At 34.7% G+C, this 17,926-nt stretch overlaps 1 protein-coding gene across 4 annotated transcripts in view; it reads right to left on the reverse strand.

Annotated features, from left to right (window-relative positions):
• The window catches only part of STRN (striatin), a 108,046-nt gene that overhangs the window by 59,267 nt on the left and 30,853 nt on the right, over positions 1 to 17,926 (reverse strand). For 3 of the 4 annotated variants that reach the window (XM_082672866.1, XM_082672865.1, XM_082672864.1), the window contains exons 2-3: positions 9,453 to 9,556; positions 2,241 to 2,314 (exon numbers count right to left, since the gene is read on the reverse strand). In XM_082672866.1, coding sequence (XP_082528992.1) covers positions 2,241 to 2,314; positions 9,453 to 9,556 — 178 coding nt within the window. Of the gene's footprint in view, positions 1 to 2,240; positions 2,315 to 9,432; positions 9,557 to 17,926 lie in introns of those variants that run through there. The other variant, XM_082672867.1, reaches the window with a different exon arrangement.

Genomic DNA, 17,926 nt, shown 5'->3' on the forward strand with positions numbered 1-17,926 from the left:
ACCTTCCTCATTTACCCAGGTGGCTGCAAAGTCCTCTAACCCATCTCCCCATCTTCAGTTTTACTCCTCTCTAACCCACCTTCCACACTGCTGTCAGCATGATCTAAGAGCAAGCAAATCTGATCACAAGAGCCCTGATTAAGACCCTTCAAAAGCCTTCTCGTAACTCTTAGTTAATCTGCCCTCCTGGTTAACTCTCTAGCTGCATCTAGAAACACTCTTTCCCTCTCCCCCTCTACTAATTATTTTGTTTCTCAAATGTGGCAAATTCTTCCCTCAGAAACTTTACCGCTAATGCTCTGCCTTTCTTCTACCTCTCATTCAACAAATATTTAGTCAGTCCTCTTTCCCTGGTTAATTCTTACTTGTCTTTCAAATGTCAACTTCAAATATCACTTCCTGCAAGAAGGCTTCCTTGATCACTTACAACTAGATTTGGTTCTCCTGCTACTGTACTCCATAACACCTATTACTTCTCCATATAATTTTATTGTAATCACTTTTTTCTTTTATCTTCCCTGTAAAAATCCAACAGGGTACTATATTTTTATTCACAGAATTTGATTCTGGCTCTGAAACAAGCATTACATATTTCATATTTAAAAGCTGAACAGCAGTCTGAAAGATGGACAGATGGAATGATACTAGGTATTACATACTAAGAAAATAAACCTAGAAGTTAGGAATTATTTCCAGAATTTTCCCCAGTTTACAGATAAGGAATGGAGCAACCTCAGAGAGACTAAGTAATATCACAGGTATTTAAAGTGTTAGGACAGAGTCAAACTTACGTGTATCCAATTTCAAAGCCCAAACTTTTTCTACTGAGCCACATTCTTTACTTACAAGCATTTTGTATATACTGCAACTAGGCCTTTATACTCCTAAATCGATATCTAAACTTAGGAAACAAACATGTTTATGTAAAAGTAGTGATTAAAATCACTCCTTTGATTCAGACAATGTACTGTTAGGATAGTCTTCAACAAATAGCCTAGATTTAAAAACAAGAAAAAAATTTTTTTTAATCTAAGTGCATCTCAAGTTAAAAGAAAAGATGCCAAAGTAAAAGAACAATGAAAAAAAACAAAGAAAAAAATGTCAGTGATCAATTGGTATTGCTCTAAACATCAAGGATTCAATATTCAGAGGTGGAAACGTGTTAATTACACTACTACACTGAATTGAACTATAAAATTGGCAGCACATTCAGAATAATTTTCTTCTTTCATACACTGTCAAACACAGAAACAGTGTGGAAAAATGGGGAGAATTTGAATTTTGGAGTCAGTGGACCTGGGTTCAGATCCATGTTCCTATTACTTAAGAGTTGTGTGACCTTGGGCAAGTTTCTCCACTTCTCTGAGTTAAAATTTCATGCAGGTAAAATGAAAATAATATTATTTTTATTGAATAACGATATTAAGAATTAAAGTTAACATACATAAAGCCCACAGAAACCAAGGAAGGTATTTCAGTATGTGATAGTTATATCAGACATTTGATCCAGGAATTTAACCTGACATCATGTCAAAAACACACTCTTCTGAAACATGGTGATAACTTTTCAACAATTTTTCTTACTTTTTCCTAACACCTACTAATAAGTCAATTATATTCCTTAATATCTTTACAAGTACTATTTTTGTATTGTTTGATGGGGTGACGAGGAATATAAGAGAAGGAAAAAGAAGAAATAGCACAAAAAGATAACAACTGTTTCAGCAGTTAAAAGATGTTCTGGTTACAGAACATCCTGTGGGTTAAGTCCAAACAATTTTGCACCTGAAATTGAGGGATCAGACTTAAAGGATGAGTAATTCTCTTGTACTTAAAGAAGAAATCTCCTACCTCCATAGTTTCTACCCTTTCTCTCAGGATTTCAAGGGCATGATGTACTTTGTATTACACATCTCAAAGTTCTCATTAATACTGGAGGGACCCAGCAACACACAGTTATGTTGGTGCATGTTACCCCATGAATTCTGATCCTTCAAGTAAGTGTAGAACATAAGCAGAAAGTGGGGAGCTAAAAGAATGGGGAAGAGGGAAACAGAAGGAAGGTGGTAGAAAATGATCAAATGACACTTAGTGATTAGTGCCCAAAGATAAGTAGGTCAGAAAAAATAACTAATATGCAAATAATTAGAAATTAACTTGCAGTTATGAATACTGTTGCTACAAAATACTAGATATTAACTTCTTTTTAATCATTTAAACTTCCTTTAAAATTAGCTTACCAGAGTCATAGCTTGGAGGCTTCATATCTCCCTGATTCAATTCTGTTCCGTATTTCAACTTGTGGTATTTAGCTCTACCAAAGAAATGAGAAAATACAAACCATCTTAAAACATATTTAAATGAACTTTAAGATATGTAACAGGAGTAGTCATCAGTATGCAGTAGTCCTGACTAACTTTCAACAGTTCAAAGACTTCCACAGTGTCAAAGTCCTAATACAAAAGCACTTGCCATTATTATTTTGTTGCTGTTATACCATCAAGTCCTGTTATAATAAATAAAGGAATAACACTGAGAATCATAAATCTTGTTTCTACAGTTACAAATGAACCAGATAACATTCTAGTTTCTGCAGTATTCAAATTTTCTTGATGACTGCCAGAGTACAATTCTATCAAAAGCAGTAAATAAGTTTGGATTGTGAAATAAACTTGAGAAAGACTAATCATTCTCAAAATTGAGTTTCGTTGTTTTTTTTTGTAGAAAGGTCATTCATAATACTTTGCATTGTCTGGCAACTATGCTTTGCCAAGTATGCATTAGAGTGAACAATCCAAAGGAGGGAGGGGGAACCAGCCTAAATCATCAATGTTGAATAAGACATTCTAGTAGGAATAAATATATTTTTTAGTAGCCAAGGTATCTTTTACCTTTTCAGGAAGAACTGTGAACAGGAATACCTTCTTTTAAAAGCTAACTAGATGTTATTATCTCTGGTTTATCTAATTTAACCATCCCAGATTTAACCATCCAAGACCAAAAAAATAATCTAGGTAAGGTAAAAAATTTAAAGGTTAACTAAAAATGGCCATACTTAATGTATTTGTATATTTTGACTTGTTTGCTTCCCCAAAATATTGAGACTATTACAATAAATATTCAATGTAATAAGACTGGGATAATAACAACAATAATAATTTGAAAAACCAAAGTAATAAAGTCATAAAGAAGGAATAAAAGGGTAACCAAATAGCCAAAATTTGAAAGTTATTTTTTTCTTTATAAAAGACTGAGCACCTACTTTAAAGTTTTTATATTTCAAGAAAAGTATAAAGAAAATGAAAATTATTTGCTTGAATGTGTAAAATACTGGAATTCTTCATATTACTTTGCAATAATTATTTTGCAGTTACAACACACAAAAAATCAACATTTTGTACAGAGGGGAATCCTAAAACCTCTGAAAGTTACAGATAGCTGATGTTCTATTTCTTAAAGTAGGTGGTAGGTACATGAATATTTTTTATATTAGTCTTTATATGTTTTGCATATATATGAAATGTTTTGTAATGGTACGTATCCATTAAACAGAAAAAAGAATCTTTGTGTGCAAATATGGGATTGATCTTTAAGCTTAAGTAAAAAAACAAGGTACAAGATACTCTGTGTGTGTGTGTGTGTGCACGCGTGTACACCGCTGTGTGTTTTTTATATGTGTTATGGTTTTTAAGTATAACTGTCAATCTTCAGATTTTTTTATAAACACACTTCATCTACCATAAGACAAACTAACAATACCTCCTATAAGGCAAAATAGCAATTGAAAGTAACTGGCCTGAGGACAGAATAAAAGCAGCGATAAAGTTTTATGGAGTTAACTTATGTATTTTTGTTTTACATATATATACATACTTATTTATATATATACACACACACATATATATATACACACATAGATATATGAGGAAAACATTTTCAAACACAAAATACTGCACTATAGTGCATTCTAGTGGTCTTAGGAAAAACTACAACAGAGCTTACAGAAAAGGGAATAGAAAACATTCTATAGTAATTACACACTATGAGCTAACATTTCATAAAAAATTAGATAAAGACAAAATAAGTAAAGAACTGCTGTGTTTGCTACAAGCTGTACTCCCATGAATCAGGGTCTCCCTAGTGAATTGTTAAGTTCACTGAAAACTAATTTACTCACAGAACTCAATTTAGTAACATTCCTTTTGAAGTCAGTATGCTAAAATACCTTCCCACTCATATTGCTTCCCATTGTTTTAACGCTTCATCTCACTGTTAGCAATACCCTTGTTCCCTAAGCTTTTTCTGTCTAAATCTGACTGACTGCAAGTTAAATAGCAGATCTCATGCCTAAGAACTCTACATTTGATACATAGCTAGGCCTCCCAACTGGTCTTTACTGGATAAAACAGCATAAAATTACATAATTATAATATATTAAAGAAGTCCCATTATAGCTTTGTTTCAAAGTCAATTATTATATATAATATGCCTGGAATATAACACAGCATTCCAATCACACTTTAAACGTTGATACTTAAAAATAATTTGATTAGAAATTGAGTTATTTGTAGTGAGATGGATGGACCTAGAGTCTGTCATACAGAGTGAAGTCAGAAAGAGAAAAACAAATACCATATGCTAACACATATATATGGAATCTAAAAAAAAAAAAAAGGTTACGAAGAACCTAGGGGCAGGACAGGAATAAAGATGCAGATGTAGAGAATGGACTTGAAGACACCGGGAGGGGGAAGGGTAAGCTGGGACAAAGTGAGAGAGTGGCATGGACTTATATATACTACCAAATGTAAAATAGCTAGCTAGTGGGAAGCAGCTGCATAGCACAGGGAGATCAGCTCGGTGCTTTGTGACCACCTAAAGGTGTGGCATAGGGACGCTGGGAGGGAGACACAAGAGGGAAGAGATATGGGGATATATGTATATGTATAGCTGATTCACTTTGTTATAAAGCAGAAATTAACACACCACTGTAAAGCAATTATACTCCAATAAAGATGTAAAATATAATAATTTGATAAAATCCAACGAACTGTTATTGAATTCTTATGACATGCTAGGCACTGTACTGGCTGGTGGGAATAATGTGCAGCTTGTAGTCAGTTAAGGATAAAGGCAAGGAGATAAAGAAGAGACAGAAATGTAAATATATAACTCTAGCACATGGTGGATAAGAGCTATGAGTTATATCAAATGTTATACGAATTTAGATAAGGGATTATCTAATTCTGTCAAAGGTCCTGACAGTAGTCAAGGATAGCTACCAAAAAGAAGGAAACACATGAGATTTTAGCTAAACCTCAAAACCTATAGTTCCACAATCAGACAAATGGACTGATGAAGAGGGTATTTTGGTCAGAAGGAATATCTTAAAAGTGGAAAAAAATATACAGTGGTGTGTGTGTTTGTATAGGACTAGAAAGGAGCCTGGATGTAGAATCTTTTACTAAGAAGAACTCTGAAATTAGCTAGATATTTTTAAGCAGGGATATAACATCTGTGTTTAGAAAACGAATTCCACGGACGTGGAAAATTAATCAGAATGAGAAAATGTATTAGAGGCAAGGAGGACAGTTGGGTTTTTACAGAGACCCAGTGCAGCCAAAAATATAAAAAAATAAAGAAAAATTTTGAAAAATCAATAGCATAAAAAAAATCCACTGCTAGGTGTGTAACCCTTCTTTAATGTTAAATATTCAGTTTTACTTAACTTTGGATCTTTTTAAGTGGGACGACTTAGAAAATCTGTAATACAGCAATTCAAAACCATGATCCTTACTTAGGTTTTTACAAGTTAAATGACAAGATGTCTGGAATTTGCTCTAAAATAGATTGAGATGAAGCAAGATTGACAAAAATGTTAACTGTTGAGGCTTGGAGGTGTATATAAAAGATATTAGTCTCTGTACACCTATGCTTCAAATTTTCCTCAGTTAAAAAAAATTTTTTTTAATTGGCTTAACGTGTCAGAAAAAATAACTTCAGAATCAAAAGAACTGAAATGTTCCAATTTTTTAAAAATTCCTTTGCATTAATTAAAAATAATTTCACAGTGAAAAGGACTCAAATGTTTAAGAGCTCTAATCCACAGAATTTTTTTTATTCCTTAATTTATCACATTTCAGTGGTGCCATTACATCAGGAATAATCTCAAATCATTCCAGGGACTTCCAAAGATACAAAATCAGGGACACTTTTCCAGGAGAATCCCTTTAAGTTAAAAAGCAAAAAACAATCTTCCCTAGACCCAGCCACTATCTCTCTTTATCTTTTCTGTTCCCCAAAGTCAAACTACTTGAAAAAATAAACAACTCAAAAAAATAAACAACTCTATCTGTCTCCTCTGTATCTACCCTTCTCACCTCTCAGTCCCCTGTGATCTGGTTTATGTTCCTGCTACCTCACTGAAGCTTTCTGGCAAGGATACCAACAAGCGCCTAACTGGCAAATCCAGGACTATTTTCAGTATACAACTTACTTGCGATTTGTTTGGCGTCTGCAATTGTCAAACTTCCACCTGCTTTAGCTTGCTTCCAATATACTGCTCTCTCCTTCCTTCTCTACCATTCTTTTGTTGGCTCTTCTTCCTCTGTCTTTTCCTCAAACATTTCCATTTCCTGTGGCTCCTGCTAGTAATCTCTTCTTGTCCCACAATACCTGTTCTGTTTGTTTCAGAGTTCTTATAATTTTACCCACAATACTGATGATTCCCAACTACACATCTCTAGTCATGAGTCCCCCTGCCATAGTGGCTTTTCAACCCTAATTCTTTATCTTTAATTCACTTGATACGTTTCAAACTTCTCATTCAAGCCAGAAACCTGGGACTCATTCTTGAATTATCTTTCTTCCTCATCCCCTATACCAAATCAACTCCAAATCTTATGCATTTTTTTTTTTTCTATTTAAAATGTTTCATAGGGAATTCCCTGGAGGTCCAGTGGTTAGGATTCCAGGCTTTCACTGCCAGGGGCACGATCCCTGGTTGGGGAACTAAGATCCTGCAAGCCACAAGGTGAGGCCAAAAAATAAAAATAAAAACTAAAATGTTTCATAGTGGCTAACTCCTCTATTCTAGCAGCTACTACGTTATCATTTCTCATCCTAAACTATTACAATCTTCCTGCCTCTATTAACAGATCTTTTCAGTCTATCCCCTAAATTGAGGTCAGGGTGATCTTTATAAAATCTATTTTAGACTATTCCATGCTTAAACCTTTCAACTGCAAGACAACTAAATGCAATATGTATTCCTAGATTGGATCCTGGACCAGGAAAAAAAATACTACAAAGGTCATTATTAGGACATTTGGTAGAAAAAAATGCTATGAAGATCATCAGCGGAACATATGAATATGGGCTATATTACATAATAGAACTATATTGACATTAAATTTCCTTAATTTGATAATGAGCTGTAATTATTTAAGGGAATGTCCTTGCTTTTAGAAGATGGTCCCTTAAGTACTTAAGGGCAAAGGGGTATAAGTCTGCAAAGAAGTAGCAAATGATTCAGGGAAAGAAAACAATGAGTATATAGAGAGAACATGATACAAGTAAATACAGCAAAACGTCAACTGGTGAATCTGGGTGAAGGGTATATAGCTCCTGCAACTTCTGTTTGTTTGAGATTATTTTAGGAGAAAATGTTTTTTAAAACTTGCAGTGTAAGATAAAAGTTTGAACTCCTTAGTTAGGCTCTCCATGATCTGGTTCTTGCCCATCGCTACCATTATTGCTTATAAATCACAATTAACACCTTACCCTCCATACACAGTAATCACAAATTTCTGAACACACCAAAATGCTTTGTTCCATGTCAAACGTATCTTCTCTACTGCTTGAACCTTGCCCATCTGGCAAACACCTTATTTTTTATGATGCTGTTCAAGTCTCACCCCCGCTAATCACACCCTTCTTTCTGCTTTCACTGCCTCCAGATCCAAACAACCACTCCCTTCTCTGTGACCCCACTGTACCCTGTGCTGACTTCTCCCACAGCACCTAACTTACTGCACTGTACTTCTGTGGTTTCCAAGTCTGTTTCCCACTACTCTAGGCCCTGAAGGGACAAGGTTTGTGACTTGTTTCTTCTCAATTCCAGCACAGTACTTAAGTTGGATGGATAGATTAATGAATATGTTAATGAGAATGCATGCACACACGCACACACATACACACATACATATACACCGTATCCTTGGTTAGTTTAATATTTTAATTTTTCTGACTTACAAGATAGTATAATGTACCGGTAAAGAGTACAAGCTTCAGAATCAGACAGACTGGAGGGATCTGAATCACAGCTCTACTGTAACTCTGCAACTCTACGTAAATTACTTAGTTTTTAAGCCTCAGGGGCTGGTACATGGTAGTTAATAGTTGCCATTATTAATGTTATTACACTCTCTCTTTGATTATGCCTATCATTTAGATTGTTTAAAATCTCAAATATTCCCAAATTACACACTTAAAAGTATTTTTTCCCCACCATCTCCCCAATACAGCTTTCAATCAACCTCTCAAGGAATGAAAAGAATCACCAATTTTTCACTAAGAGGTCAAGCTGTTTTCAACCTCTTGTATCATTTAAAGATCCCACGTGAAGGTAAACACAACTTCTAATAAAGTTTTATCTATTTCTTGATACCCATAAGTAGCATCTTCTAAATGGTAGAAGATTCTTCGAAAAACTGAAAAGGGCATGTGATCAAAAACAAAGCAAAATAGAGAATTTCAATATCACCTAACAAGTACTCAATAATCTAAAATAAAGAACTGTCTTATACTGCTGACAAAAAATTCCAAAGACCATCCACTAAAGCAAACAAACTTAATTCATATAAAAACTTCCAAAATTCTCATCCATGACCTATTGTCCTTTACTTGTGAACCAAGTTTAGTTCTTGAATATCTTAGACACTAGCAGAATAGAAAGGTAAGATTCACTTCTGGAGAGATATGAATAGTTGATAGCAAAGGATCAAAATACCAAAAATGTCTATAAAAGGATTCTCAACACAGTCTGCCAGAGTAGGTTTCTTCCACAGAAAATACACCAAACTGAATAATACTAGATGATAAGGAAAAGGGAGTAAGTATTATAGAAATTTCCTTTACAACTCAAAAACTATTTCAATTCTATAAAGAAATAGATATCAACAGTTCAGGAAGTACACACATTCCTTTAGAAAGGACAGCATGGGGGAAAAATGTTGCTAAAATCTTAAAAATCATATAAATCAGTTTTTTGGTCATTATTACTAAACATTCATTAACAAATTAACATATTACAACCATTTCTAAATGTTTATTACAAATACTACTTCCTGAATTAAAAAGCAGAACACATTACAATGTGGATTTGTTGTAGGAATAACAGAAAAATCACTCCAATATTTAAGAGAACACTACCTTCCATGTCACTGAATTACCTTTCCTGTTTAAGAGCATACTCCAGCATCTTGATTCTCCTCACAAGATCCTTCTTCAAATTTTCTTGACCTTTCCTTTCCCCCTGAAGGAAGGCAATCTGAGCCTGAGTAAGGAAAAGAAAGACAAAACTCAGTTTAGACGAAATAAACTTTTTCAAACTCAGCTGAAGAAAGAAACTTTGGAAGATAAAACAATTAGATGTAAAAACATTTCTTTTTACAGATCTGTCACAACGTATACAGAAGGGCACTGACTGCAAGCGGGGGAAATGCTTAACTTATTTTTTAAAAAAAAGGACATCTATATAAATGTCACTTCAGACTAGGGATGTTACAACACGTAGTCCATATCCTCTAAGAGTCGATAATTTAAAACAACCAATATAAGTGCAGACATATGCAAAATACAGCACAGTTTGCTCAAGTGTTTGTCTTTTAAGGCACTTAGGGGGATTCTTCTTTATAAAAAGTGAAGATGGAGAACTACCATATGACCCACTATTCCACTTTTAGGCATTTATCTGAAGAACATGAAAACACTAGTTCAAAACACTAACATGCACCCCCATGTTCACTGCAGCATTATTTATAATAGCCAAGATATGGAAACTACCTCAGTGTCCATCGATGGATGAATGGATAATGAAGATGTGGTGTACACACACACACACACACACACACACACACACACACACCCTGGAATACTACTCAGCCATAAAAAACGAAATCCTGTCATTTGCAGGATTTCAACAACATAGATGGACCTCAAGCATATTATGCTAAGCAAAATAAGTCAGACAGAGAAAGACAAATACTGTATGAGTTCACTCATATGTGGAATCTTAAAAAAAATAAAGATGAACAAACAAAACCAAAAAAAATTCATAGATACAAAGAAGAGATTAATGGTTACCAGAGGGGAAAAGGGCTGGGGGGGCAGGCAACATGGGTCTTAGGCGTCAATTGTATGGTGATGGATGGTAACTGGACTTGTGGCAGTGGTCATTTTGTGGTTTATACAGATGTTGAACTATAGTGCTGTACACCTGAAACTTACATAATTTTTTTTTAAAGGGTGAAGATCGGGAAAGGGGGTAAAGTAGAATCATGAGTTCTTATAATAAGCCTTGTAAAGTAAGAGTTCTCTGAGTTTCACCATCTACTTAAATTTTATGATGGACTCCTTGTCTTGAGAGACTTTATCCTGGACCTCCCCTTCAAATAAGAAATAGCTGTCTTTTCTCAATCCCCACCTTTCACCCCATCCCCATTTAGATTTGATATGCAGGGGTAAAGAAAGTGAAAGCTGGGAAAAGGAAAATCAGAGAAAATGGCCCTCCATAGGTTCCTGGCCCCTCCCAAACATGAGAAAAAGAAAAAAAGAAAAAACCTACATTTTAACATGAAACAAACTGTAAAACTCTAGTCTTCAGTTAGACAAAGGGGATAGGAAAGAGCAGCTCTCCATAATAATTAAAAAGACATTTAGAATTGAAATAATACTTGCCACTTAAGGAATTAAAACTATGTTGCAAATACTAACTTGTTAAAGAAACCCATAACACCACTAGGAGTGTGAGAGGAGATCTACTAAGGGCCCTCAAAAATAGCCATCAGTTTCACTATTCTCACATTCTTTCCCCTCTCATTTCTATTATATTAACTCAGATAACGTTATTTATATTTCCACAGTGCTTTCCATTTAAGTAAGCAAAAATTTACATTTAATGATGATCTTACCACATCCCTAAGGAACTGTGGATTATCCAACAAAGGTTTAGTGAATGAACCATTAAACTTACTTCTATTTGGTTTAAATGACACTCATTTCTTTTTTTTTCAGTACCATAATAAACACAAAATCCAACTCACCGAGCTTCTTATAACTTTCAGAATGTAGGTACTGTCATGTTTTTGTTCTCATTTCAATGAGCTCTTAAAATTTATATTGCAATTATAAGAAGGATTATTTTTATCTTATTGAAATATTTAAAAACAGGCTAAAGATAGTTCAGTTGTATACACAGAGGAAAAGGCATCAAATATCTACAATATCTGTATTTAATGATCATATAACCTTTTAAAATTGTATGTTCTACAATGAGATCATTATTTTATATAAGCAGAATTAATAATACATGCATTAAAAGCTGACAAAAATGAATGTCCTGTCAAAAGGATATAACAGCCCACCTTGTTTGGTCAAACAATGTTTTGGCCTAGAAGACAGGCTTCAAAATGGCTTTAATAAAAACAATAATTTAATCAGTATAATCATATAACCAAAGTAATAATAAAATTATCAATTTCTTCCTTTCTATACCCTTTGACGAGCTTTCTATTTCTGCCACCATCATTGGTCCTGGGTGATTCTGACACTTCAGCATATAATACTCAAAAGTCTTTACTGCAACTCATTCCCCAGCCTACCAACTACTCCTTATACTTCCAGGACACTTGCTTTCCCATCCTCCTATCAATTCACACACTGGACTACTTAACTATTTTTTTTTTTTTTTTTTTTTTACTTAACTATTTAATAAAAAATAAAAGACCCAGAATTGTTGGAGAGAGAAATTACAAAGAAGATGGAGGTGCCTAGAAAAGACAAACAGAAAGGAATAATAGAAATATCTGTGATATTCCTTGGTGATCAAAGGATATCTCTGTGACATTTCTGCCACAGATGCATAACGTGAAATCAATCATATGGAAACATCAGGCAAACTAAAATTATGGGGCATTTTACATTAACTTTCTTGTCATCTTCAAAAGCAACAGGTCACAAAAGTCAAGGAAAGACTGTTTCAGATTGAAGGAGATTAAAAAGACATGAAAGGGCTTCCCTGGTGGTGCAGTGGTTGAGAGTCCGCCTGCCGATGCAGGGGACGCGGGTTCGTGCCCCGGTCCGGGAAGATCCCACATGCCGCGGAGCGGCTGGGCCCGTGAGCCATGGCCGCTGAGCCTGCGTTCCGCAACGGGAGAGGCCACGACAGTGAGAGGCCCGCGTACCGCAAAAACAAAAAAAATACAAAAAAAAAAGGACATGAAAACCAAATGTAATGCATGATTCTGGACTAGATTTGGCTATAAAAGGATATTATTGGGACAAATGGCAAAATATGAATGGGTCTGAGGACTAGATGGTAGTAATACATCAGTGCTAATTTCCTGATTTTGAGGACTGCATGTGGTTACATAGGATAGTACTTGTCTATAGGAGACAAACACTAAAGTATTTGGTGGGTGGCAATGGGCCATCAGGTTGTCTGGCACCTTGCCCTCAAATGGTTCAGAAAAAAAAAATTCTTTGTATTGCCCTTGCAACTTATCTGTCAATATAAGATTTTAGTTTTTGAAAAAAATCACTACTCCAGCTTCCTTAATAAGATAAGATACAAACAATTCAATTCAAAGCCAGTATCATGTGTAATAGAGAAACCCGAGTAGTAATGACAATAGGAACAAAACAAGGATGTCCACTTCTTACCACAAATATTTAACGTTGCTCTGGAGGTGGTGGCCAATGTCATTAGTCAAGAAAGAATTAAGTTTGGAAAAAATGAAAACACTAATTCAAAAAGATGCATGCCACCCTAATGTTCATAGCAACACTGTTCACAACAGTCAAGACGTGGAAGGAACCGAACTGCCCATCAACAAATAAATGGATAAAGAAGATGTGGTGTATATATATATATATATATATATATAGAGAGAGAGAGAGAGAGAGAGAGAGAGAGAGAGAGAGTAGTATTCCATATATACACATACAATGGAATACTACTCAGCCATAAGAAAGAACAACATTCTGCCATTTGCAGCAATATGGATGGACCTGGAAAATATTATGCTTAGGAAAATAAGTCAGACAGAGAAAGACAAATACTGTATGATATCACTTATATGTGAAATCTAAAAATAATACAAATGAATATATATGCAAAACAGAAACAGACTCACAGATATAGAAAACAAACTTGCGGTTACCAAAGCGGAGAGGGAAGTGGAGAGGGACAGATTAGGGGATTGGGATTAACAGATACAAACTATGTATAAAACAGATAAGCAACAAGAATATATTGTATAGCACAAGGAATTATAGCCATTATCTTGTAATAACTTATATGGAGTATAATCTGTAAAAATACTGGATCACTAGGCTGTGCACCTAAAAATAATATAATACTGTAAATCAACTATACTTCAATTAAGAAAAAAAGAAAGAAGTTTATAAATAAAAAAGAGAAAATAAAATCATATTATTTGCAAATGATAGGACCGGATATTTGGACAATCCAAGAAAATATAGACTATAAACTATTACAAAAATAGAGGAATTTTAGTAAAGTAACTGCATATAAAAATAATAAATCAAAACCCATGGCTTATATAAAAACTAGTTACATGATATAATGAAAGAAAACAATCCCATTTATAATAACAAAAATGATAAGATAATTAGAATAAACCTTACAAGAAAAAAATAAGAGCTATACAAAGAATATTTTAAATGCTACTAAAGAGCACAAAAAATGACTTGAACAAATGAGAAGCAAAACCATGTTCTTAAACAAGAAGATTCTGCATTACAATGATTTTATTTCTCCCTAAATTACTCTTTTAAAATTATGCAAGCCCAATTAAAATACCAATACAATGTTTTTAAAAAACATACATAAAAAAAAATCATACATGATGAGTCTAAAGTATATATGGAAAAATAAACAAGAATAAAAAAATTATTTTAAAGCTCTAAAATATTTTAAAACATTATGATTTATAGTCACCTAAAAAGTGGTACTGATGCACAAACAGACCTATCTATAGCACAGACAATCCAAAGACAAACCCAAATACATACAGGAATTTAGTATAAACTAAAGGTGACACTGCACATCATTGGGGAAAATGTAAATTATTCAATAAATGTTGATGGGTAGCCATCTAGAAATTATTCCTCACATCAAAACAAATGCCAAAAAGATCAAAAAATTTAAAGGAACCCCAAAATACTAGAAAAAAGGTAGAGTTTGATTTTAATAATCTCAGGGTTAGGAATGTCTTTTTGAAAATAAGACAAAACCCAAAGTCATAAAAGACTAATAAATTTCACCTCAAAAAGAAAGTATTTATACATGGTAATTTAAAACTTGCTGAAAACCTATCATGAGAAATAAGACAGCTCTTTTTTGACAAATATCAAAACAAAATCAGAAAAGTAGTCACATCACAAATCACAAGTTTGCTTTTCTTGATGTATAAAAAGCACCTACAAATTAATAAGAAAAAGATTGAGAACTCAACAGAGAAAAACACTAAGAACATGTTGACTGAAAGGAAATAAAAAGGCTCAAACACATTAAAAAGATGTTCAATCTCACAAGAGAAATGCCAACTAAAATTGTAATCACATTTCCCCCTTTCCATCAGATTAATAAAGTTCAGTAATTTGATAATACAATATATTGGGGAAAATGCATTCGTATGTTGGCTGTGTTAATCAGTTTCACCACTACTGTGGACAACTTGGCAATATCTATCAACTTTGTAAATGCATATACTCTTTTTTTTATATTATTTATTTATTTTTGACTGTGTTGGGTCTTCGCTGCTGCACGTGGGCTTTCTCTAGTTGCAGTGAGCAGGGACTACTCTTCGTTGAGGTGTGCAGGCTTCTTACTGCAGTGGCTTCTCTTCTTGCGGAGCACAGGCTCTAGGTGCATGGGCTTCATTAGTTGTGGCACGTGGGCTCAGCAGTTGTGGCTCGCAGGCTTCAGAGTGCAGGCTCAGTAGTTGTGGTGCACAGGCTTAGTTGCTCCGCAGCATGCGGGATCTTCCCAGACCAGGGCTCAAACCTGTGTCCCCTGAATTGGCAGGTGGATTCTTAACCATTGTGCCGCCAGGGAAATCTTGGTAAATGCATATACTCTCTACCCAGCAATTCTAATTCTAGACTGTTATCCTTCAAATATATTTGTACATATGTGAAATGATACACTGAAAAAATACAGACAAGAATATATGTATAATCCAAATGTCCACCTACAGAGAACTAGTTAAATAAATTATAAATACAATTGGAAAAAAATTAGGTCTTTAACTAAGACCTACAAGAACAGAGGAAGAAGAAGTCAATTTCTTACATTTTTCCCCCCAGAAGCTCTACTCAGAAAGTTAGAAACAAACATCTTAAAACACATGTTCTTACAGAAGAAAGCTAATTCTTTCTGTAAAAACAACCTGAAAATACCATATTCTAACGCATATATATGGAATCTAAAAAAAAAAAAAAAAACTGGTACTGATCAACCTAGTTGCAGGGCAGGAATAAAGATGTAGACATAGAGAATGGACTTGAGGACATGGGGCGGGAGGGGGAAGCTGGGGCAAAGTGAGAGTAGCATCAACATATATACACTACCGAATGTAAAATAGTCAGCTAGTGGGAAGCAGCAGCATAGAACAGGAAGATCAGCTCAGTACTTTGTGATGACCTAGAGGGGTGGGATAGGGAGGATGGAAGGGAGGTTCAAGATGGAGGGGATATGGGGACATATGCATGCATATGGCTGATTCACTTTGGTGTACAACAGAAACTAACACAGTACTGTGAAATAATTATACTCCAATAAAGATCTAATAAAAAAAATAACAACCTGAGTCTAAAACATAGCAGCTGGTATAAATCCTTCCTTTTGAGAATAAAGATTAAGTCCCAGGTACAGATTGTCCAGCATGGCAGGATACTGTTTTCTGAATCAGACTTTTTAATTGCAAAGGCAGGGGAGGGGGGTGGACAGAAGGGAAGAAAAGACTGAAAGGAAGAATAAAAGGGTAGGAAGAAAGAAGAACAGAAATAAATAAAAGAAGAAAAATAGAAGGAAAAGTGGGATACATCTATAGAAAGGGATACTATGCAGTTGTTACAAAGGAGATAGCTCTAAATATATTGATAATGATATTTAAGATAGATTAAGTGAAAAAAAGCAGACAGACATTTCATGTAGTTTGCAACCATTTAGTTTTTGAAAAAAAAAAAGGTAAACATACCATTATGCTTCTGTGCATAGGTAATAACTCTGGAATGATTCAGAAGTATGTAGTAAATGTGAATGTCTCCAAAGAAAGCAACTGGGTGGCTGAGAGGGAGAGGAACAGGAGTTAAACCTACCTTTAAATGTACATGTAGCCCTTTATACCTGCTGAGTGCTGTACCACAGGTATGTTGCTACACATAAAAGTCTCTTAACTGAAGAATTTAAAGACTTAAAGCCAAACAAAACTCGTTCACCACATATGGCACTATAAGCCACCAGTTTGTAGACCCTGTCTTGGATGTTTCAATCCAAATTCATTATTTCTACAAAAGAGAAAAAAGAAGCTCCAAGAGATTAAATGGTGTATCCCTAAGGGGGACAGCATTCTCACAAATGAACCAAGGTGATAGTCCAAGACCATGAATGAATCACCACTTAGAAACTCAAGACTCACACCCAGTGTAGTGGGGGTATTAGCAACAAGGACATGACAGAAAATACATGGCCCAAGAGGCTCCTTAAAAGTTCTCCCTGAACATTACCACAACAAAATTCCTTCTGAAATAAAACAGACAGGTCTCTAGTTACCCAATATATTCCTAGCCTCCAGTATTAACCAGTAATATGGAATAGTGATGAATTCAGTTATTTACTTTTTTCTTTTATTGGTATACTTCTCCATGAAGCTACAATTTGACCACTTTCTTTTTTTTTTTTTTTTTTTTTTTGCGGTACGCCGGGCTCTCACCGCTGTGGCCTCTCCCGTTGTGGAGCACAGGCTCCGGACGCGCAGGTTCAGCAGCCATGGCCCATGGGCCCAGCCACTCCACAGCACACGGGATCCTCCCAGACCAGGGCACAAACCCGTGTCCCCTGCATCGGCAGGCAGACTCCCAACCACTGTGCCACCAGGGAAGCCCTGACCACTTTCTTTTAGAAAACTTGTGTCAGCCTGCACTGTCACCTCAACATTCTCACAGATTGAAGTCTCCTAAAGTTTCTAGGGTTCCAGGAACAAAAGTGAGATTGAGACATACAACTGAAATCTTAAGAAAAAATTAGAAAAACTAAAGATTCAATCTGATCAAGTAGACAAGGTATGAAAATAGCTTTTAAGTATTACAAATAAAATATTCTTTAAAATTTTAAGTCATCATTCTTCCATTTATCTCTACTAGTAAAGCTAATGGTGATGGCACATTATTTTTGAAAAGAAAAGTTTGGAATTATCTTCAAGGAAAATAAATGTTAAAAATTCCATAAGTTTTTTATATTATGTACCTAAAATTAGGCCTCCACTTTCCTAACCATTAGAAATTTAAAAAGATGAAAACAATAGTAACTAGATATTTTACAATTTAAGCCTACATGGTAAACAGGAAATTTATTTATCTTTATTATTTTCAATTCTAACTTATCAAAAGGATATATATA

The sequence above is a fragment of the Grampus griseus genome (assembly GCF_964374135.1).
Source record: "Grampus griseus genome assembly, chromosome: 15".
In the NCBI taxonomy this organism is placed as follows: domain Eukaryota; kingdom Metazoa; phylum Chordata; class Mammalia; order Artiodactyla; family Delphinidae; genus Grampus; species Grampus griseus.